Source organism: Hyperolius riggenbachi, chromosome 12 (genome assembly GCF_040937935.1).
Source record: "Hyperolius riggenbachi isolate aHypRig1 chromosome 12, aHypRig1.pri, whole genome shotgun sequence".
NCBI lineage: Eukaryota > Metazoa > Chordata > Amphibia > Anura > Hyperoliidae > Hyperolius > Hyperolius riggenbachi.
This window is the reverse complement of record NC_090657.1, coordinates 48,836,488-48,861,514: the sequence shown is the minus strand read 5'-3', so window position 1 is coordinate 48,861,514 and position 25,027 is coordinate 48,836,488. Positions and strand designations below refer to the sequence as shown.

Here is a 25,027-nt window from a genome sequence, read left to right as displayed (position 1 = left end):
AACTATTGATAGATAACGTCACTGTGCGCAATAACGTCTGCTGTTTGACATATGTACGGAGCTATTGATAGATAACATCACTGTGCGCGATAATGTCTGCTGTTTGGCATATGTATGGAACTATTGATAGATAACGTCACTGTGCGCAATAATGTCTGCTGTTTGGCATATGTACGGAGCTATTGATAGATAACATCACTGTGCGCAATAACGTCTGCTGTTTGGCATATGTATGGAGCTATTGATAGATAACATCACTGTGCGCAATAACGTCTGCTGTTTGGCATATGTACGGAGCTATTGATAGATAACATCACTGTGCGCAATAACGTCTGCTGTTTGGCATATGTATGGAACTATTGATAGATAACTTCACTGTGCGCAATAACGTCTGCTGTTTGGCATATGTACGGAGCTATTGATAAATAACGTCACTGTGCGCGATAATGTCTGCTGTTTGGCATATGTATGGAGCTATTGATAGATAACATCACTGTGCGCAATAACGTCTGCTGTTTGGCATATGTATGGAACTATTGATAGATAACATCACTGTGCGCAATAACGTCTGCTGTTTGGCATATGTACGGAGCTATTGATAGATAACATCACTGTGCGCAATAACGTCTGCTGTTTGGCATATGTATGGAACTATTGATAGATAACGTCACTGTGCGCAATAACGTCTGCTGTTTGGCATATGTATGGAGCTATTGATAGATAACATCACTGTGCGTGAAAATGTCTGCTGTTTGGCATATGTACGGAACTATTGATAGATAACGTCACTGTGCGCAATAACGTCTGCTGTTTGGCATATGTATGGAGCTATTGATAGATAACATCACTGTGCGCGATAATGTCTGCTGTTTGGCATATGTATAGAACTATTGATAGATAACGTCACTGTGCGCAATAACGTCTGCTGTTTGGCATATGTACGGAGCTATTGATAGATAACATCACTGTGCGCGATAATGTCTGCTGTTTGGCATATGTATGGAACTATTGATAGATAACGTCACTGTGCGCGCGCAATAATGTCTGCTGTTTGGCATATGTACGGAGCTATTGATAGATAACATCACTGTGCGCAATAACGTCTGCTGTTTGGCATATGTATGGAGCTATTGATAGATAACATCACTGTGCGCAATAACGTCTGCTGTTTGGCATATGTACGGAGCAATTGATAGATAACATCACTGTGCGCAATAACGTCTGCTGTTTGGCATATGTATGGAACTATTGATAGATAACTTCACTGTGCGCAATAACGTCTGCTGTTTGGCATATGTACGGAGCTATTGATAAATAACGTCACTGTGCGCGATAATGTCTGCTGTTTGGCATATGTATGGAGCTATTGATAGATAACATCACTGTGCGCAATAACGTCTGCTGTTTGGCATATGTATGGAACTATTGATAGATAACATCACTGTGCGCAATAACGTCTGCTGTTTGGCATATGTACGGAGCTATTGATAGATAACATCACTGTGCGCAATAACGTCTGCTGTTTGGCATATGTATGGAACTATTGATAGATAACGTCACTGTGCGCAATAACGTCTGCTGTTTGGCATATGTATGGAGCTATTGATAGATAACATCACTGTGCGCAATAACGTCTGCTGTTTGGCATATGTATGGAACTATTGATAGATAACATCACTGTGCGCAATAACGTCTGCTGTTTGGCATATGTACGGAGCTATTGATAGATAACATCACTGTGCGCAATAACGTCTGCTGTTTGGCATATGTATGGAACTATTGATAGATAACATCACTGTGCGCGATAATGTCTGCTGTTTGGCATATGTACGGAACTATTGATAGATAACATCACTGTGCGCGATAATGTCTGCTGTTTGGCATATGTACGGAGCTATTGATAGATAACATCACTGTGCGCAATAACGTCTGCTGTTTGGCATATGTATGGAACTATTGATAGATAACGTCACTGTGCGCAATAACGTCTGCTGTTTGGCATATGTACGGAGCTACTGATAGATAACATCACTGTGCGCAATAACGTCTGCTGTTTGGCATATGTATGGAACTATTGATAGATAACGTCACTGTGCGCAATAACGTCTGCTGTTTGGCATATGTACGGAGCTATTGATAGATAACATCACTGTGCGCAATAACGTCTGCTGTTTGGCATATGTACGGAACTATTGATAGATAACGTCACTATGCGCAATAACGTCTGCTGTTTGGCATATTTACGGAACTATTGATAGATAACATCACTGTGCGCAATAACGTCTGCTGTTTGGCATATGTATGGAACTATTGATAGATAACATCACTGTGCGCAATAACGTCTGCTGTTTGGCATATGTATGGAGCTATTGATAGATAACATCACTGTGCGCAATAACGTCTGCTGTTTGGCATATGTATGGAACTATTGATAGATAACATCACTGTGCGCAATAACGTCTGCTGTTTGGCATATGTACGGAACTATTGATAGATAACGTCACTATGCGCAATAACGTCTGCTGTTTGGCATATGTATGAAACTATTGATAGAAAACGTCACTGTGCGCAATAACGTCTGCTGTTTGGCATATGTACGGAGCTATTGATAGATAACATCACTGTGCGCAATAACGTCTGCTGTTTGGCATATGTATGGAACTATTGATAGATAACATCACTGTGCGCAATAACGTCTGCTGTTTGGCATATGTATGGAACTATTGATAAATAACATCACTGTGCGCAATAACGTCTGCTGTTTGGCATATGTATGGAACGATTGATAGATAACGTCACTGTGCGCAATAACGTCTGCTGTTTGGCATATGAACGGAGCTATTGATAGATAACATCACTGTGCGCAATAACGTCTGCTGTTTGGCATATGTATGGAGCTATTGATAAAAAACATCATTGTGCGCAATAACGTCTGCTGTTTGGCATATGTATGGAACTATTGATAGATAACATCACTGTGCGCAATAACGTCTGCTGTTTGGCATATGTATGGAACTATTGATAGATAACATCTCTGTGCGCAATAACGTCTGCTGTTTGGCATATGTATGGAACTATTGATAGATAACATCACTGTGCGCAATAACATCTGCTGTTTGGCATATGTACGGAGCTATTGATAGATAACATCACTGTGCGCAATAACGTCTGCTGTTTGGCATATGTACGGAGCTATTGATAGATAACATCACTGTGAGCAATAATGTCTGCTGTTTGGCATATGTACGGAGCTATTGATAGATAACATCACTGTGCGCGATAATGTCTGCTGTTTGGCATATGTATGGAACTATTGATAGATAACATCACTGTGCGCAATAACATCTGCTGTTTGGCTTATGTATGGAACTATTGATAGATAACATCACTGTGCGCAATAACGTCTGCTGTTTGGCATATGTATGGAACTATTGATAGATAACATCACTGTGCGCAATAACATCTGCTGTTTGGCATATGTATGGAACTATTGATAGATAACATCACTGTGCGCAATAACGTCTGCTGTTTGGCATATGTATGGAACTATTGATAGATAACATCACTGTGCGCAATAACGTCTGCTGTTTGGCATATGTATGGAACTATTGATAGATAACGTCACTGTGTTCAATAACGTCTGCTGTTTGGCATATGTACGGAGCTATTGATAGATAACATCACTGTGCGCAATAACGTCTGCTGTTTGGCATATGTACTGAGCTATTGATAGATAACATCACTGTGCGCAATAACGTCTGCTGTTTGGCATATGTATGGAACTATTGATAGATAACATCACTGTGCGCAATAACGTCTGCTGTTTGGCATATGTATGGAACTATTGATAGATAACGTCACTGTGCGCAATAACGTCTGCTGTTTGGCATATGTACGGAGCTATTGATAGATAACGTCACTGTGCGCAATAACGTCTGCTGTTTGGCATATGTATGGAGCTATTGATAAATAACATCACTGTGCGCAATAACGTCTGCTGTTTGGCATATGTATGGAACTATTGATAGATAACATCACTGTGCGCAATAACGTCTGCTGTTTGGCATATGTAAGGAACTATTGATAGATAACATCACTGTGCGCAATAACATCTGCTGTTTGGCATATGTATGGAACTATTGATAGATAACATCACTGTGCGCAATAACGTCTGCTGTTTGGCATATGTATGGAACTATTGATAGATAACATCACTGTGCGCAATAACGTCTGCTGTTTGGCATATGTACGGAGCTATTGATAGATAACATCACTGTGCGCAATAACGTTTGCTGTTTGGCATATGTACGGAGCTATTGATAGATAACATCACTGTGCGCAATAACGTCTGCTGTTTGGCATATGTATGGAACTATTGATAGATAACATCACTGTGCGCAATAACGTCTGCTGTTTGGCATATGTATGGAACTATTGATAGGTAACGTCACTGTGCGCAATAACGTCTGCTGTTTGGCATATGTACGGAGCTATTGATAGATAACATCACTGTGCGCGATAACGTCTGCTGTTTGGCATATGTACGGAACTATTGATAGATAACGTCACTGTGCGCAATAACGTCTGCTGTTTGGCATATGTATGGAACTATTGATAGATAACATCACTGTGCGTAATAACGTCTGCTGTTTGGCATATGTACGGAGCTATTGATAGATAACATCACTGTGCGCGATAATGTCTGCTGTTTGGCATATGTATGGAACTATTGATAGATAACTTTACTGTGCGCAATAACGTCTGCTGTTTGGCATATGTATGGAACTATTGATAGATAACGTCACTGTGCGCGATAATGTCTGCTGTTTGGCATATGTATGGAGCTATTGATAGATAACATCACTGTGCGCAATAACGTCTGCTGTTTGGCATATGTATGGAACTATTGATAGATAACATCACTGTGCGCAATAACGTCTGCTGTTTGGCATATGTACGGAGCTATTGATAGATAACATCACTGTGCGCAATAACGTCTGCTGTTTGGCATATGTATGGAACTATTGATAGATAACGTCACTGTGCGCAATAACGTCTGCTGTTTGGCATATGTATGGAACTACTGATAGATAACGTCACTGTGCGCAATAACGTCTGCTGTTTGGCATATGTACGGAGCTATTGATAAATAACGTCACTGTGCGCGATAATGTCTGCTGTTTGGCATATGTATGGAGCTATTGATAGATAACATCACTGTGCGCAATAACGTCTGCTGTTTGGCATATGTACGGAGCTATTGATAGATAACATCACTGTGCGCAATAACATCTGCTGTTTGGCATATGTATGGAACTATTGATAGATAACATCACTGTGCGCAATAACGTCTGCTGTTTGGCATATGTATGGAACTATTGATAGATAACATCACTGTGCGCAATAACGTCTGCTGTTTGGCATATGTACGGAGCTATTGATAGATAACATCACTGTGCGCAATAACGTCTGCTGTTTGGCATATGTATGGAACTATTGATAGATAACGTCACTGTGCGCAATAACGTCTGCTGTTTGGCATATGTATGGAGCTATTGATAGATAACATCACTGTGCGCGATAATGTCTGCTGTTTGGCATATGTATGAAACTATTGATAGATAACGTCACTGTGCGCAATAACGTCTGCTGTTTGGCATATGTACGGAGCTATTGATAGATAACATCACTGTGCGCGATAATGTCTGCTGTTTGGCATATGTATGAAACTATTGATAGATAACGTCACTGTGCGCAATAACGTCTGCTGTTTGGCATATGTACGGAGCTATTGATAGATAACATCACTGTGCGCGATAATGTCTGCTGTTTGGCATATGTATGGAACTATTGATAGATAACGTCACTGTGCGCAATAATGTCTGCTGTTTGGCATATGTACGGAGCTATTGATAGATAACATCACTGTGCGCAATAACGTCTGCTGTTTGGCATATGTATGGAGCTATTGATAGATAACATCACTGTGCGCAATAACGTCTGCTGTTTGGCATATGTACGGAGCTATTGATAGATAACATCACTGTGCGCAATAACGTCTGCTGTTTGGCATATGTATGGAACTATTGATAGATAACGTCACTGTGCGCAATAACGTCTGCTGTTTGGCATATGTACGGAGCTATTGATAAATAACGTCACTGTGCGCGATAATGTCTGCTGTTTGGCATATGTATGGAGCTATTGATAGATAACATCACTGTGCGCAATAACGTCTGCTGTTTGGCATATGTATGGAACTATTGATAGATAACATCACTGTGCGCAATAACGTCTGCTGTTTGGCATATGTACGGAGCTATTGATAGATAACATCACTGTGCGCAATAACGTCTGCTGTTTGGCATATGTATGGAACTATTGATAGATAACGTCACTGTGCGCAATAACGTCTGCTGTTTGGCATATGTACGGAGCTATTGATAGATAACATCACTGTGCGCAATAACGTCTGCTGTTTGGCATATGTACGGAACTATTGATAGATATTGTCACTATGCGCAATAATGTCTGCTGTTTGGCATATGTACGGAACTATTGATAGATAACATCACTGTGCGCAATAACGTCTGCTGTTTGGCATATGTATGGAACTATTGATAGATAACATCACTGTGCGCAATAACGTCTGCTGTTTGGCATATGTATGGAGCTATTGATAGATAACATCACTGTGCGCAATAACGTCTGCTGTTTGGCATATGTATGGAACTATTGATAGATAACATCACTGTGCGCAATAACGTCTGCTGTTTGGCATATGTACGGAACTATTGATAGATAACGTCACTATGCGCAATAACGTCTGCTGTTTGGCATATGTATGAAACCATTGATAGATAACGTCACTGTGCGTAATAACGTCTGCTGTTTGGCATATGTACGGAGCTATTGATAGATAACATCACTGTGCGCAATAACGTCTGCTGTTTGGCATATGTATGGAACTATTGATAGATAACATCACTGTGCGCAATAACGTCTGCTATTTGGCATATGTATGGAACTATTGATAAATAACATCACTGTGCGCAATAACGTCTGCTGTTTGGCATATGTATGGAACTATTGATAGATAACATCACTGTGCGCAATAACGTCTGCTGTTTGGCATATGTATGGAGCTATTGATAAATAACATCATTGTGCGCAATAACGTCTGCTGTTTGGCATATGTATGGAACTATTGATAGATAACATCACTGTGTGCAATAACGTCTGCTGTTTGGCATATGTACGGAGCTATTGATAGATAACATCACTGTGCGCAATAATGTCTGCTGTTTGGCATATGTACGGAGCTATTGATAGATAACATCACTGTGCGCAATAACATCTGCTGTTTGGCATATGTATGGAACTATTGATAGATAACATCACTGTGCGCAATAACGTCTGCTGTTTGGCATATGTACTGAGCTATTGATAGATAACATCACTGTGCGCAATAACGTCTGCTGTTTGGCATATGTATGGAACTATTGATAGATAACATCACTGTGCGCAATAACGTCTGCTGTTTGGCATATGTATGGAACTATTGATAGATAACGTCACTGTGCGCAATAACGTCTGCTGTTTGGCATATGTACGGAGCTATTGATAGATAACATCACTGTGCGCAATAACGTCTGCTGTTTGGCATATGTATGGAGCTATTGATAAATAACATCACTGTGCGCAATAACGTCTGCTGTTTGGCATATGTATGGAACTATTGATAGATAACATCACTGTGCGCAATAACGTCTGCTATTTGGCATATGTATGGAACTATTGATAAATAACATCACTGTGCGCAATAACGTCTGCTGTTTGGCATATGTATGGAACTATTGATAGATAACATCACTGTGCGCAATAACGTCTGCTGTTTGGCATATGTATGGAGCTATTGATAAATAACATCATTGTGCGCAATAACGTCTGCTGTTTGGCATATGTATGGAACTATTGATAGATAACATCACTGTGCGCAATAACGTCTGCTGTTTGGCATATGTACGGAGCTATTGATAGATAACATCACTGTGCGCAATAATGTCTGCTGTTTGGCATATGTACGGAGCTATTGATAGATAACATCACTGTGCGCAATAACATCTGCTGTTTGGCATATGTATGGAACTATTGATAGATAACATCACTGTGCGCAATAACGTCTGCTGTTTGGCATATGTACTGAGCTATTGATAGATAACATCACTGTGCGCAATAACATCTGCTGTTTGGCATATGTATGGAACTATTGATAGATAACATCACTGTGCGCAATAACGTCTGCTGTTTGGCATATGTATGGAGCTATTGATAGATAACGTCACTGTGCGCAATAACGTCTGCTGTTTGGCATATGTATGGAACTATTGATAGATAACATCACTGTGCGCAATAACGTCTGCTGTTTGGCATATGTATGGAACTATTGATAGATAACGTCACTGTGCGCAATAACGTCTGCTGTTTGGCATATGTACGGAGCTATTGATAGATAACATCACTGTGCGCAATAACGTCTGCTGTTTGGCATATGTATGGAGCTATTGATAAATAACATCACTGTGCGCAATAACGTCTGCTGTTTGGCATATGTATGGAACTATTGATAGATAACATCACTGTGCGCAATAACGTCTGCTGTTTGGCATATGTATGGAACTATTGATAGATAACATCACTGTGCACAATAACATCTGCTGTTTGGCATATGTATGGAACTATTGATAGATAACATCACTGTGCGCAATAACGTCTGCTGTTTGGCATATGTACGGAGCTATTGATAGATAACATCACTGTGCGCAATAACGTCTGCTGTTTGGCATATGTACGGAGCTATTGATAGATAACATCACTGTGCGCAATAACGTCTGCTGTTTGGCATATGTATGGAACTATTGATAGATAACATCACTGTGCGCAATAACGTCTGCTGTTTGGCATATGTATGGAACTATTGATAGGTAACGTCACTGTGCGCAATAACGTCTGCTGTTTGGCATATGTATGGAACTATTGATAGATAACATCACTGTGCGCAATAACGTCTGCTGTTTGGCATATGTACGGAGCTATTGATAGATAACATCACTGTGCGCAATAACGTCTGCTGTTTGGCATATGTACGGAGCTATTGATAGATAACATCACTGTGCGCAATAACGTCTGCTGTTTGGCATATGTACGGAGCTATTGATTGATAACATCACTGTGCGCAATAACGTCTGCTGTTTGGCATATGTATGGAACTATTGATAGATAACATCACTGTGCGCAATAACGTCTGCTGTTTGGCATATGTATGGAACTATTGATAGGTAACGTCACTGTGCGCAATAACGTCTGCTGTTTGGCATATGTATGGAACTATTGATAGGTAACGTCACTGTGCGCAATAACGTCTGCTGTTTGGCATATGTATGGAACTATTGATAGATAACGTCACTGTGCGCAATAACGTCTGCTGTTTGGCATATGTATGGAACTATTGATAGGTAACGTCACTGTGCGCAATAACGTCTGCTGTTTGGCATATGTACGGAGCTATTGATAACGTCACTGTGCGCAATAACATCTGCTGTTTGGCATATGTACGGAGCTATTGATAGATAACATCACTGTGCGCAATAACGTCTGCTGTTTGGCTTATGTATGGAACTATTGATAGATAACGTCACTGTGCGCGATAATGTCTGCTGTTTGGCATATGTACGGAGCTATTGATAGATAACATCACTGTGCGCAATAACGTCTGCTGTTTGGCTTATGTATGGAACTATTGATAGATAACATCACTGTGCGCGATAATGTCTGCTGTTTGGCATATGTATGGAACTATTGATAGATAACATCACTGTGCGCGATAATGTCTGCTGTTTGGCATATGTACGGAGCTATTGATAGATAACATCACTGTGCGCAATAACGTCTGCGGTTTGGCATATGTACGGAACTATTGATAGATAACGTCACTGTGCGCCATCTGTCTTCCTTTTTCTACGTGCGCCATTATTATTCTCTGATCCACTTATTAGAGCTCCTTTGTTTTGAAACATTTTCAACACAGCTTTGAACTAATATTACTTACAATTTTGGATATTTAAAGCTCTCGAGGGCCACATAAAATGGCAAGGGGGGGGGGGGGGGGGGGGGGGAGGGGAGGCACAATCAGCCTGCTGACCTTGATTTTGGCACCTGTGAGTACAGTAGTCTTTACTGAACATATTGACACGTAAGTGTCTTAAAATGAGGCTAAAATAAATAATTCCCATACAACATGTTACAGTATTGATAGGAACCATGTTGAACACACATGAATAACTGTCTCTTTTCCTGTACAGATGCTGGGATGATTATGAAAATATTTACTGGTGGATTATCAAGACTCCCATCCTGGTGGCCATATTTGTAATTATAGTTTGTCTTTTATTTAAATTACATTGTGTGCATATGCTTTGCTTCATCGCTCCCTCTTCAGTATATTATGCAGAACCAACACATTTAAAGAGTAAGAAAACAGAGTGTGCACTCCAATAATACTGCTTACGCAAAAGTTATATTATACAATAACATAATTCTTTATTCAAAATACAAATAAAGGACACCCGACATGTTAAAGTAAACCCGAGGTGAGAGTGATATGGAGGCTGCCATATTTGTTTCCTTATAAACAATACCAGTTGCCTGGCAGCCCTGCTGATCTATTTGGCTGCGTGAGTGTCTGAATTATACCAGAAACAAACAAGCAGCTAATCCGGTCAGATATGAAAATATTGTTAGAAACACCTGGGGCTTGATTCACAAAGCGGTGCTAAATCTTTAGACGTGCTAACCAGGGTGCTAAGTAGGTTAGCACCGCTTTGTGAATCAAGCCCCTGATCTGCTGTGTCAGAAAATCATATTAATGCAGAGTAATCATCTCCATCTTGCTTTAAGCTGATTATATATGTTTTAAAATGTTTTGAAGATTATTTGAATGAATTTCATGATTTTATGATTATAAGCAGAGTTTTTCTTTAATCAGTTAGATTGTTGGTTAGAGTAACCCTTAATGTCGCTTTCTGCAGTAAGCGGTGTGTTCCCTGTACAAGGTTATGTTTATATTAAGATAACGCTGGAGAAATGTTCTGACTTTACTCAGATCTGGCTGTAATGCCTGCTAAACAAGGCTTGCCCATCAGAGATATGCACTGCAGAAGCTAAGCCTGCTATACGCTGAAATATTAATCCCGTATAGAGATCATGTATAGTGATCATAGTGTTATTAATTAATGAGTTGATCAACGATAGACTTATATAACAGGGATAGTCGTAGTCAGCCAACTTCGCTACGTTGGAAATACGCTGAGTTTTACACAATAACGCTTTGCCAAACTACGGCTTCTAAATCAAGTATTCGCTTTGTATGCATTTCGTAGACTACGCGTTAAAATACAGAATTACGCATAGTGCGAAGCGTAGTGCGAAGCGTAGTGCATGCTGATGCTTCTGCCCGCATGCAGAAAATTTTACTCATTAATTCCATTTTCAATGATTAAACAGAGAACTCTTCTATGCGTACATTCCCCTTTCCAATGCGTACATTTGTAAGCATACAATCGCACGCAGAAAATTACACGCGAGTTAATGCATTCGTAGTTCACTACACATGTTAACTACACATAGTGGGCGTAAGCTACGTATAGCGGTACTTTGCTACGCCTAAATTTTTTAAAAATAGTTTTTAAACTTCACTTACGAACTACGATGCATAGATGCGAACTACGATGCGTAAATTCGCACTGACGTAGTTTCTGCTCATCCCTATTATATAATGAGGTAAATAAGTTTGCTTTCTATATAGTTTAGCATGTATTAAAGTACATGGCTGTTATGAATACCAAACTAAAACAAAAGCCATGTGAACGACAGTACAACCTGTGACCACAGGGGGCGTTCAGGAAATCCCCGTTAATAAACGATGTACCAAAGAACATGCCAAGTTCCTAGATTAAGTTAAGAACATACGCCTATATCTTGGCAACCATCAGATCCAGAAAATATGTCATAAAGACAGCACCTGGATCATTACTTGTGTCAAATGATCTAATTAAAATGTTATTGATGTAATTTTGATTAGAAAAATGTGGATTACTTACGTTAATAAGCCAAGTAGCGTCATATGTACGCACCTGCTCAGATAACACGATAGTTCAAAATGTCACAAAATGTCAGAATGTACTAGTTAAAAATAAGTTTGAATTTGTGCGTTACTGTAAAATCCTCTAATTCATAGGTTCTCAACGTGTGGTACGCGTACCCCAGGGGGTACTTCTGATGGTTCTAGGGGGTACTCGGGCTTGATATACTTAACCAAAAATTAATAAATTTACAGTTTTAAAAAATGATAAATCTTTTTTAAACAGCAGCAAATTAGTATTTTAGCTAATTAAAAGCAATAGTAAATGCTTGGAAATGGTTTAGAACCAATTATAATGTACTACGATTAAATATATCTTTGTCAAAGGGTACGTGTGATAATGTTTACCATGCTAGGGGGTACTTGGTGAGTACAGGGTTTTAAAAGGGGTACATACTAATAAAATGTTGAGAAACACTGCTCTAATTAACGCCATCTTAGAAGTATTACAATAAATAGCCCTGGCAGGCTGGCATATTTTATCATCGAGCCTGAAACTCTACTGAGATCGATTGAGGCCTAAGAGACTACCTACCTTCCACTGTGATTCTAGAACACAAGAGAGGTCATATGAATTATTCTTGGTGAATTTACTCACAATAGCTTATATAAAAGTTAAAGACTTGTTTGTCATTTCAAACGTCAGCAGTTTTTTTAAGTTTTTTAGATAACTTTTTTATGCTATTCTTCATATAAATCAGTAAGCATTACTATTTAAATGCAATTGTAAGCTTAGGGACAACTACCTAGCTTTGATTGATTAGGATATATCTACTTTAAGTTCTTTAAGAATAGAACTTTATATATCATTTTTTAAGGATAAAGCTATATTTGTGTGTACCATACACTGTACAATCTCGAGATAACAATTATCGATGGAAGTTAAAATCTACAGAAGAAGAATTGCTATATTGATATGGACTTGTTTCACTAAAGGAACTTTGAAAATGTATTTTGGATGATGGACAACAACTGGAGAGATGTATATTTGGAGCTGGGAAAAAAGGGCGCAGGCAGCTAGTGGACAAAAAGGGCGCCGCCATTCACTCTCATAATAAATAACATCTAATGGGCGCAGAGCAGGAAAAAAGGGCGCCTGGACATAAATAACGTTTAGAAACGGTGCCCGGAGATTTTTAATGATTTATAAGTGTGCTTGTGGTGATTTACATTTATAAAATGCACCCGTGCCGAATAACGTTTATAAAAATACTAAACATATTTATCTTATTTAACTAATTAAAACATTATTTAAAGTTTTATCCCTTACTGTTTGTAAAACATTATTATTCACAAAATAAAGCGATCAGTACGTAACGTAAATTGCAATATATTTTTTGCAGCCACAATTAGTAAAACATTATTATCCACATACTAAAGGGGGGTCTTAGGTTTAGGCACCATCAGGGGGGTCTTAGGTTTAGGCACCACCAGGGGGGTCTTAGGTTTAGGCACTACCAGGGGGGTCTTAGGTTTAGGCACCACCACGGGGGTCTTAGGTTTAGGCACCACCAGGGGGGTCTTAGGGTTAGGCACCACCAGGGGGTCTTAGGTTTAGGCACCACCAGGGGGGTCTTAGGTTTAGGCACCATCAGGGGGGTCTTAGGTTTAGGCACCACCAGGGGGGTCTTAGGTTTAGGCACCACCAGGGGGTCTTAGGTTTAGGCACCACCAGGGGGGTCTTAGGTTTAGGCACCATCAGGGGGTCTTAGGTTTAGGCACCACCAGGGGGGTCTTAGGTTTAGGCACCACCAGAGGGGTCTTAGGTTTAGGCACCACCAGGGGGGTCTAGGGGTTAGGGATAGGTACAGGGAGGGTTCTGTGTTAGAGTAGGCTTAGGTATAGTTTTAGTAAAATTTTAGTAATACTTACTAATGTTTTACAACACTTATTACGAACGTAGTTATATTTATATCATCGTTATAAAGAATATTTTCAGATTTTATTATAAGAACAAGCCATAAATGAAGGTTATTCACAATAATATACAATTATAACAATTAAACATATATTATTGTTTTTTTAATAAACGTAATTATAAGTTTAACTTTTGAAACAGGGAAGATTAACGTTTTCACAATTGGCGATTTCATAAACATTATTTAATGATTTATAATTTTGTAAAACATTATTTGTAAACGAAATATAGCACACTATTTTTATAAACGCTATTAATGATTAATTATTGATTAGCGTTTACACCCCGCGCCCTTTTTGTCCGGGCGCCCTTTTTGTACGTACGCGTATATTCCTGTATATATGCTTTATCTTAATTTTTTAATTCAATATAATTTTATAAAACTTAACAGATGAGTGTTGCGTATTTTTTCCAGAGGTAAACCTGTTAACCTATAAATATTCTTTTTATAGTGAGCTACGCACACACTACTGACTAATCTTGATTATGACGACTTTTTAGGCTTGACTTTTAAGTAGTTTATAGGCAGATATCGCTAAGATATTTGACAGCTGCATGCTTGTTCAGGGTCTATGGCTAAAAGTATTAATTTGCAGAGGATCAGCAGGACAGCCAGGCAACTGGTATTGTTTAAAAGGAAATAAATATGGCAGCCTCCATATGACTCTCACCTTAGGTTCACTTTAAAAAAGCTATAATGGCCACCCATCCACACATACAGGTGGTGTAAATTTGCCCAGGGAGCTCCTGCAATACATACACTACACAATATAGACATACAGTAGGACTATGGTAGGGAATAGATTGTGAGCCCCTCCGAGGGACAGTTAAGTGACAAGACAGTATACTCTGTACAGCACTGTGGAAGATGTTGGCACTATATAAATACTGAATAATACTAAAACGCAGTGTAATAATAATAAAACATTTTTATTATAATGCTGCCTGAATTTGTGGGCCTTTTATTCATGATGTATTCTAGTCGGATGTAGCACATAGGTGGGTAGTCTTCTAGTCTCTATTTGTTGTGCAACTACATTTCCCATCATGTGCTGTAAGCCAAAATGTCTCAGGGTAATCAGGCCTTGTACTTAAAGTGACCTTGTAATAAGAGGAATACGGAGGCTGCCATGTTATTTTTTTCTTTTACACAATGCCAATTGATTTAGACACTTCTACATCCAAAAAGATCAGCAGGTCAGTCATGCACACACACACCTGAAACAAGCATGCAGTTAGTGGCCCATATGCAATTCACTTTTTCTCCTGAATTTTCTCCTAGGGGATAATTTTTACATCCTCTTTAAAAAAAATTGTAAGCATTTTACAATTGAAAAAGTACAAAAAAGTAGGTGAAAACTTAATGTCAACATTATTCAGAGAATTTTCTTGCTTGCTGGAGGCTTAAAGAGACACTGAAGCGAATAAATTTCGCCCTTTTTACCTTATTATTCGCTTCAGTAGTCTCCGCACAAGTAAACCGCCGCATCCCCACTGCAAAACGAGGGGTTTAGACCCCCCAAATCGCCGGGAAAACATCCACGACCAACTTGGTCATAAATTTTGCTGAGCTGAGAGGCAGAGCTTTCAGCCGCAGCTCTGCCTCTCCTGACGTCAATCGACGAGTGGATCTCCGCCTTTCCCCGCCCCTCTCTATGAAGGAAGAGTGTGAGGGGTGGGGAAAGGCGACGATACGTGGCGACTGACATCAGGAGAGGCAGAGCTGAAGCTGAAAGCTCTGCCTCTTTCAGGAAATGCCAGCCAGATTGCCCCCCGGAGAATGGGGAAGTCTAAAGTGCTCGTTTAGCGGCGGGGATGCGGGAGATTACTTGTGCTGAGAGTACTGAAGCGAATTATAAGGTAAAAAGGGCTAAATTAGTTCGCTTCAGTCTCTCTTTAAAAGGCATTTCATGAGAAGGTGGAAAAATATCAGCTATGACAAAACTCAGGAGAAAACTTAAACTGCATATCGGACAATGGGCTTATATGCAATTCACTTTTTCTCCTTAGTTCTAGGAGAAAACATTTCATCATCTCTTTAAAATAATTTTTCAGCATTTTGCAATTGAAAAAGTACCAAAAGTATTAGAAAAAGTGCTCTCAAAATTATTTTGTGTGTTTTTTTCCTTGCTTGCTGAGGGTTCAAAGGGCATTTTATTGACCAGGCGTGAAAAAATCAATGGGAGAAAACTAAGGAGAATAGTGAATTACATATGGGCCTGTATGGCCAAACCTTAGTCAAAGCTCCTGATTTACATTCTCATTCTTGGTCAGTGGGTAGAAGCATTAGAAGCAAGGTATCAGGGGGTAGCCATGGATCTGGCATTGTTAATTACAGACAATATGGCGGCTTCCAAATACCTCCCACTACAGAGTCACTTTAAACAACATTTGGCTAAGCCTTATCTAACCTTTCTATTTCAGCTTAATTTCATTATATTCCTCAATGTGATCAGAATCCTCATGCAGAAAATCAGATGTCCAGATATTAGTAAAAACTACAAACAGCAGTACATGTGAGTATTTTATCTCTATAATCAACCCTATATTTGAGCAGTGGCCACTGGTAACCACAGTTTGGTCTTAATAAGTTACATACGTACTCTGGGCCCCAAAGTAAAAAGAGTTACATTATGCATTTTCCATGAGTTTTTAAGAGACCACTATCGTGAAAAAATGTTTTAAACTGTAAGTCTATCTATTGTAATATATATATATATATATATATATATATATATATATATATATATATATATATATATATATATATATGTGTGTGTATATATAGTATATATCATTATAAAACATACATTTGTCTCTGAGTAAAATGCACTATACATTTTTGTAATCTTATAGCTCATTTTTTTCTGGGTGAAATACATTTCTTAAAAGTATGTGTACACATGTATTTTACATTTTACGATTTTTCCTAATAGTGGTCCTTTAAAGGGACTCCAAGCTAAAAAAAAAAAAAAATTGAAAATGGTACTCACCTTGGGCTTTCTGAAGCCCAGTATAGGTCGGGAGGTTCCACGACGGTGTCCTGGCTCTTCTCCTAGAGATGGCTGCCCGGCGGCATCCGGGTGGCTTCAGTCGACACTGGCCCGAGTGTCGGGCTCTCCCTCCCGCATACGTCACGTCTGACTTCATCACGCCGGCCGCCTCGCATCATCACGGTGGCCGGCATGACAGTACAGCGCACGCACGGTTAAATCGCGCATGCGCCTTACTGTCACGCCGGCCGCCATGATAACACGAGGCAGCCGGCGTGATGAAGTCTGACGTGACGTATGCGTAAGGGAGAGCCCGACACTCGGGCCAGTGTCGACTGGAGCCTCCCGGAAGCTGCCAGGCAGTCATCTCTGGGAGAAGACCTGGGAGAAGAGCTAGGACGCCGTCGTGGGACCTCCCGACCTACACTGGGCTGCAGAAAGCCCAAGGTGAGTACCATTTTCATTTTTTTTTTAAGCTCAGAGTCCCTTTAACTGGTTAAAATGCATAGAAAATGAAGTAATAACTAAAAAAATCACTTACACAAAGCCTAATTTGTGGAAAAAAAATGTATAAGAACAATTAGTTGTGATAAGTAGTGATAAAGTTATTGGCAAATAAATGGTGAGGAGCACTCAAATGTGAAGATTTCTCTACTCCATAAGGGAAACACAACCCGTAGTCATGTTATTTCATCTGCCTGTGTTTTATTTTTATTTTTCTATCACCAAATTAGTCACTGATAACGTTTTATATTTTTAATACATTTTTCCTTTGGTTTGCAGTTTATTGCTTGTATTATCTGGTGTTTGTCAATGTGATTAATAGAAAACATTCATGTATAACTAGAGATGATCTCCCAGTAGGAGGAGGCAGCCATGACGCCCATGGTGCTGTTACGCCATGGCACGAGCCATGCCTGCACCCCTCTAGATACGTCTCTGGCTACTTGGCTTAGTGCAGATGCAGTTCATGCTATAGGCAATTGGTTCCCAATCCCAGAAAGATGAACCAGGCAGAGCAGGAGGAGGGTCCACGCCCAGCTGACAGAGAGAAAGAAGTAAAGAAGGAGAAGAGAAGGAGAAAGGGGAAAAGGGGAGAGAAAGGGGAAAAGGGGAGAGAAAGGGGAAAAGGGGAGAGAAAGGGGAAAGGAGTGGAAAGAAAGAAAAAAAGACCCTGCAGTGCCCAAAGGAAACTTCCCTTCCAGTCCCACCTGGTGCAACAGACTTTTAAATAGACAGTCACAAACTAATTCAGAATATAGAAAATAAGTAAATATAAACCAGGACCAAGAAAATTGGTTATTATACTTTAAAAGATACTCAATAAATTAAATCATTATTACATGATATCTTGAAAAAGGGAGGAGAAACAAAACACATAGGCTTCAATTCATCAAAGGGTGTTCGATAACAAAATCCCAGTCCTTAAAATACTGCATTCGGTATTTTACACTTCACTGTGCTAATTCATCAATATTTTCACACATGTGGTAGAGGTTCGTTAAGTTACCGAAGTACTATGGCTTCAGTTCATCAAAGGCTGTTGGATAACAGCAGAGTGGTGCACAGCAGCTTGGAATGTCTCTGTGTTGTTACAAGCTGATTACAATAGAAGGCATCCAGACATCCCTTTACATGTAAACGTGTTATATTTACTGTTATTTATACTGCCTCTGCTGCTCTGAATCTGTCCATCAGTGTTTCTTAACATTTTACTTACTTGCCACAACGTAGATAAACTTCCTGGAGACATTACAAATGCCATGCTTGGTGATTTCACCACTTGCATCTTTGCATATTCAAACAGGGACTCAAAGGGTTACACCACCAAAGGACATCTGGGGATATCTTTTGTCCCGTTCTCTCTGCTCACTGCCTGGGGGGTCTGGAAGCTTGTGTGGAGAAGCCTGTGACCTATCAGCACCTATCAGCGGCACTTGCAGGAGAACAGGGGCTGTTTCTATTGGCTGCCTGCTCCTGTTAATCATGAAAACATTCACACAGAAGGCTTTCGAAGCCTGTAACAACAGGGGAGAGCTGGAGATAAACACCGAATGTGCTAGCGAATGTGGTAACCTTGATGAATTAACATTTACTGACATTTGCTGACATGTGTTGAGCACAAGTCGGTAATTTATCTCATTGCTCTGTCATTTCAGCTTCTCATTCGGTAACAGCTTTGATGAATTAACATTTTCTTAAGTGCTCCGTTAACTCAGCTGTTTTCAGCATTACCGAATGCGTCTGGCAATCAAAAATAAGTTATGCAGACTATAAGGGGTGCTGTCACATATGGCCATCCTCGAGGAAAAAAATGTGCTCAAAGAGAGGAAAAAAGGTGGCTATACACTCATCTAATGCCTCCACCCCAATAGTCTGGCAATCAAATGCCTCCACCCCGAATAGTCTGGCAATCAAAAATAAGTTATGCAGACTATAAGGGGTGCTGTCACATATGGCCATCCTCGAGGAAAAAAATGTGCTCAAAGAGAGGAAAAAAGGTGGCTATACACTCATCTAATGCCTCCACCCCAACCAGCACAAAAATAGAGACTTTCCCAATGCATAACAAGAGGGGCAGCTACAAAAATGGTGCATATTTTAAATTGTTATTAAGACCAGGGACATCCTCGTTTACGTAGTAATTTATCAAAATCACCACCTCTCAGTGCTGGATGTTTTCGATCCACTGCACTAAAAGATATGAAATTGGAAGGATTCTGTTCACAAAATATAACGTGTCGAGCTATAGGGGATCCAAAATTATGGTTCTCCACATCATTAATGTGCTCGTAAATACGTCGACGCAAACTTCTCGTAGTCTTACCTATTTAGATGTTGTCACACATGCAATTTAATACATATTTGACCTCCGTAGCACAATTAACAAAATGCTTGATGGTCATTGTTCTACCCACATGAGGAAAAGTGTTAGAACGGACGGATTTTATATATGGACATTGGTTACAGGAACCACACCTATAGACTTCCAGGGTTCTACAAGGGTGTCCCCCTGGTAGTGGCTTCTGAGCAATTTGTTTCCAATCTTTTTTTTTCTAACCATAGGATTAATTTTGCTCAGTGTGACTTTGAGAATGTATGTGCACAATAGGTTTCAATTTTGCTTAGAATTTTAGCTTTTTGCACAGAATATTCATATTTTTCATAGAATTTTCACATAGGATCTTTTCATTCGTGTTCTTTGAGCATGCCCAGTAGCCATTTTTTCACTATTTATGTGAAAAGAAGTTCATGCATTCAAAATGTGCAAATTCCATCTTTCACTGTGAAATTGTGAAATTCTGAGTCGAAATTCTGCAAACTCATGTGTGAGTGAGTGGGTGAGTGATGGGGCCATGTGCTGCTGCTCTATGCGGGGCACTCGAGAAAGGACTTTGCGGTACACATGTTCCAAACATTTCAGTCTGGCAGGGCATCCAGGGGGGATTTTACATGGCTGCAAGATAGATACCGATCATGCAGCTCATCTTTCTGTATATGCAGGTCAAGTGCAGAATAGGATTAAAACTCAGCAGCAGCTGCTGCATGTGCAACCCTCGGCTCGAGTCATTTATTTTTTCCATGTCCTATGGTTAAAAGTTGGAGGGTCGGCCTATACTCGAGTTGGCGCATACATATACATAAAGACATACCGGGCATCAGTCCCTTTGAATGCTTTATTGCATCGTCTTGCCAAAGGACGTCTTGTCAACCGCCAAATGCTTAGATCTCTGTGACACGTCACATATGTATAATAGAAAAATACTATTAATAACCACGAATGGATGGATAGAGTGCATTATCCTGAATACACTTAAAAATGAAGGCTAGAACCTTTCAGGAATATGAATAAAAACAATCAGTGGGACAGTTAGCCACCTCCCCCCCATTTAGAATGATAGCACAGCACCGACAATTTGCACCATGCGTTATAGCCACCCCCCCCCCCTAAAACGCCCTCAGACTCAGTATAGGTAGGTAGCCAGGTATAGGTGCCCCCAATATAGGATTTCATGTATAGGTGCCCTCAATATAGGTTGCCAAGCATAGGTGCCCCCAGTATAGGAAGTCAGTTGAAGGTCTCCATCCCCCCACAGGTAGCCAGGCGTAGAGGCCTCCAGTATACAGGGAGTGCAGAATTATTAGGCAAGTTGTATTTTTGAGGAATAATTTTATTATTGAACAACAACCATGTTCTCAATGAACCCAAAAAACTCATTAATATCAAAGCTGAATATTTTTGCAAGTAGTTTTTAGTTTGTTTTTAGTTTTAGCTATTTTAGGAGGATATCTGTGTGTGCAGGTGACTATTACTGTGCATAATTATTAGGCAACTTAACAAAAAACAAATATATACCCATTTCAATTATTATTTTTTACCAGTGAAACCAATATAACATCTCAACATTCACAAATATACATTTCTGACATTCAAAAACAAAACAAAAACAAATCAGTGACCAATATAGCCACCTTTCTTTGCAAGGACACTCAAAAGCCTGCCATCCATGGATTCTGTCAGTGTTTTGATCTATTCACCATCAACATTGCGTGCAGCAGCAACCACAGCCTCCCAGACACTGTTCAGAGTCATGTACTGTTTTCCCTCCTTGTAAATCTCACATTTTATGATGGACCACAGGTTCTCAATGGGGTTCAGATCAGGTGAACAAGGAGGCCATGTCATTAATTTTTCTTCTTTAATGCCCATTCTTGCCAGCCACGCTGTGGAGTACTTGGACGTGTGTGATGGAGCATTGTCCTGCATGAAAATCATGTTTTTCTTGAAGGATGCAGACTTCTTCCTGTACCACTGCTTGAAGAAGGTGTCTTCCAGAAACTGGCAGTAGGACTGGGAGTTGAGCTTGACTCCATCCTCAGCCCGAAAAGGCCCCACAAGCTCATCCTTGATGATACCAGCCCAAACCAGTACTCCACCTTGCTGGCGTCTGAGTCGGACTGGAGCTCTCTGCCCTTTACCAATCCAGCCACGGGCCCATCCATCTGGCCCATCAAGACTCACTCTCATTTTATCAGTCCATAAAACCTTAGAAAAATCAGTCTTGAGATACTTCTTGGCCCAGTCTTGACGTTTCAGCTTGTGTGTCTTGTTCAGTGGTGGTCTTCTTTCAGCCTTCCTTACCTTGGCCATGTCTCTGAGTTTTGCACACCTTGTGCTTTTGGGCACTCCAGTGATGTTGCAGCTCTGAAATATGGCCAAACTGGTGGCAAGTGGCATCTTGGCAGCTGCACGCTTGACTTTTCTCGGTTCATGGGCGGTTATGTTGCGCCTTGGTTTTTCCACACGCTTCTTGCGACCCTGTTGACTATTTTGAATGAAACGCTTGATTGTTCGATGATCACGCTTCAGAAGCTTTGCAATTTTAAGAGTGCTGCATCCCTCTGCAAGATATCTCACTATTTTTGACTTTTCTGAGCCTGTCAAGTCCTTCTTTTGACCCATTTTGCCAAAGTAAAGGAAGTTGCCTAATAATTATGCACACCTGATATAGGGTGTTGATGTCATTAGACCACACCCCTTCTCATTACAGAGATGCACATCACCTAATATGCTTAATTGGTAGTAGGCTTTCAAGCCTATACAGCTTGGAGTAAGACAACATGCATAAAGAGGATGATGTGGTCAAAATACTCATTTGCCTAATAATTCTGCACTCCCTGTAGGTAGCCAGGTGTTGGTGCCCTCAGTAAAGGTAGCCAGCTATAGGTGTCCTCAGTATAGGAAATCAGGTGTAGGTGCCCTCCGCATAGGCAACCAGCTATTGGCGCCCCCTTGGAAGCTGGCGCCCTGAACGACCGCTCCGGTCGCTCATATCAAAGGCCGGCTATGCTTGTGGTACAAAAATATCAAAAAATCTTTATTGACACAAATACAAAAAATCTTTAAAAAAAGAGGGAGGTCTCTGCAGGATGCTCCTCATTTGTGTAAATAGTCACAGGCAAATTGATATATTGCTAATTGATATATTGCTGAATACTTTAAGCCTTTACTACTATTGAAATTCCTGTGACTATTTACACAAATGAGGAGCATCCTACAGAGACCTCCCTCTTTTTTAAAGAATTTTTGTATTTGTGTCAATAAAGATTTTTTGATATTTTTGTACCACAAGATTTGCAAGACTTTGTGCTTTATATATTTGATGGTCCTTTCTATGAATATAGTGAGTTATTTGGAGTGAAGTGGATCACACCAAAAGGGACTCCATGGTTTTTAGTCTTTTTTCCATCTATTAAAAAGACACGCTCCCAATTACCGTATTTTTCGGACTATAAGACGCTCCGGACTATAAGACGCACCCAAGTTTAGAGCATAAAAATCATAGGAAAAAAAAATTATACTAATCCTGGTCCATGGTCCAAGAGCATCTTGTATATGTTCTGCCCCAATTATTGTCCCCCTTGTGCCTTCCTTGTACACCTTGTGTCCTTCTTTCCTCCTGTATCCCCCTATGTCCACCTGTGTCCTTTTTTGTCCCCCGTTCCTGCGTACTCTGTCCTCCAGTGGCTTCTCTGATAAAATAACAGAAACTGCAAACTATTAACATTCACTAATTAGCTCCTTTAGCAGCTCTTCAGCTAAGTCCTGTCTTTAGCAGCAGATCACAGAGAAATCAGGCTCTAATGCTGGCTGGCCACTAGGATGATCGCATCCTAATCTGGAGAGGGAAGGCAGTGCTACCAGGAGGGTGCCTGGCTGAAGAGATGCTGCTTTTCATTACCAATGCCAGCAGGTGGCTTCCAGCATTCTGTGTCCCTTCCACCTGTCCTTGGCCCCCTTGGGTATCGCTGTGTACATTGTCCCCCCTCTGGTGTCTGCAGTCCCCTGCCCATCATCCCCTCTGGTATACACTGTCCCTCAGCTCTGGTGTCTGCTGCCCCCTGCCCATCATCCCCTCTGGTATACACTGTCCCCCCCCTCTAGTGTCTGCTGCCCCCTGCCCATCATCCCCTCTGGTATACACTGCCCCCCCCTCTGGTGTCTGCTGCCCCCTGCCCATCATCCCCTCTGGTATACACTGTCCCCCCCCCCCCTCTGGTGTCTGCTGCCCCCTGCCCATCATCCCCTCTGGTATACACTGTCCCTCCCCTCTGGTGACTGCTGCCCCCTGCCCATCATCCCCTCTGGTATACACTGCCTCCGCCCCTCTGGTGTCTGCTGCCCCCTACCCATCATCCCCTCTGGTGTCTGCTGCCCCCTGTCCATCATCCCCTCTGGTATACACTGTCCCCCCTCCCCTCCGTTGTCTGCTGCCCCCTGCCCATCATCCCCTCTGGTTTACACTGTCTCCCCCTCTGGAGTCTGCTCTCCCCCTGCCCCTCATCCCCTCTGGTGTATACTGCCACCCTCCCCCGTGTCTGCTGCCCCCTGCCCACCATCCCTTCTGGTATACACTTGCCCCCCCCCCCAGTCTGGTGTCGCTGTCCCCCATGCCCCTCTGCTGTCCTCTGCCTCTTTAACATAGATAACAAGACCTCTGCATATTAGCAAGTACCAGTATATACACACCAAGAAAAGTGGCCACACACAGACTTCACATATCCCTCCTCCGCTTGTGTCCTTTGCCCCCCGACAGACAATGCTGCATGTTACCGGCAAGTACCGGTATATGCACACCAAGAGAAGTGGCCACACAACTTCACATATACCTCCTCCGCTCCGGTGTCCTTTTCCCCCCCGACAGAAACCGCTACAGATGACCGTCAAACACGGAAAGGAGCCACGCAGCTTCAGAGCGCAATACCCAATCAGGCAGGTGGCGCTGCGCGAGACGGCCAATCACAGCCTTCCCGATAGTCTAGCGGGCGGGACAAGGACTCTGTCATCAAGGCTCGTGATTGGGAGTAAGCAGTGAGCTGCGAGGGCTGTGATTGGCCGTCTCGCGCAGCGCCCCC

At 41.0% G+C, this 25,027-nt stretch overlaps 1 protein-coding gene across 2 annotated transcripts in view; it reads left to right on the top strand.

Annotated features, from left to right (window-relative positions):
* Positions 1 to 25,027, top strand: part of LOC137542281 (vasoactive intestinal polypeptide receptor-like) — a 188,147-nt gene that overhangs the window by 152,284 nt on the left and 10,836 nt on the right. For both annotated transcript variants that reach the window (XM_068264077.1, XM_068264078.1), the window contains 2 exons: positions 10,362 to 10,428; positions 16,542 to 16,633. In XM_068264077.1, coding sequence (XP_068120178.1) covers positions 10,362 to 10,428; positions 16,542 to 16,633 — 159 coding nt within the window. The remainder of the gene's footprint in view (positions 1 to 10,361; positions 10,429 to 16,541; positions 16,634 to 25,027) is intronic.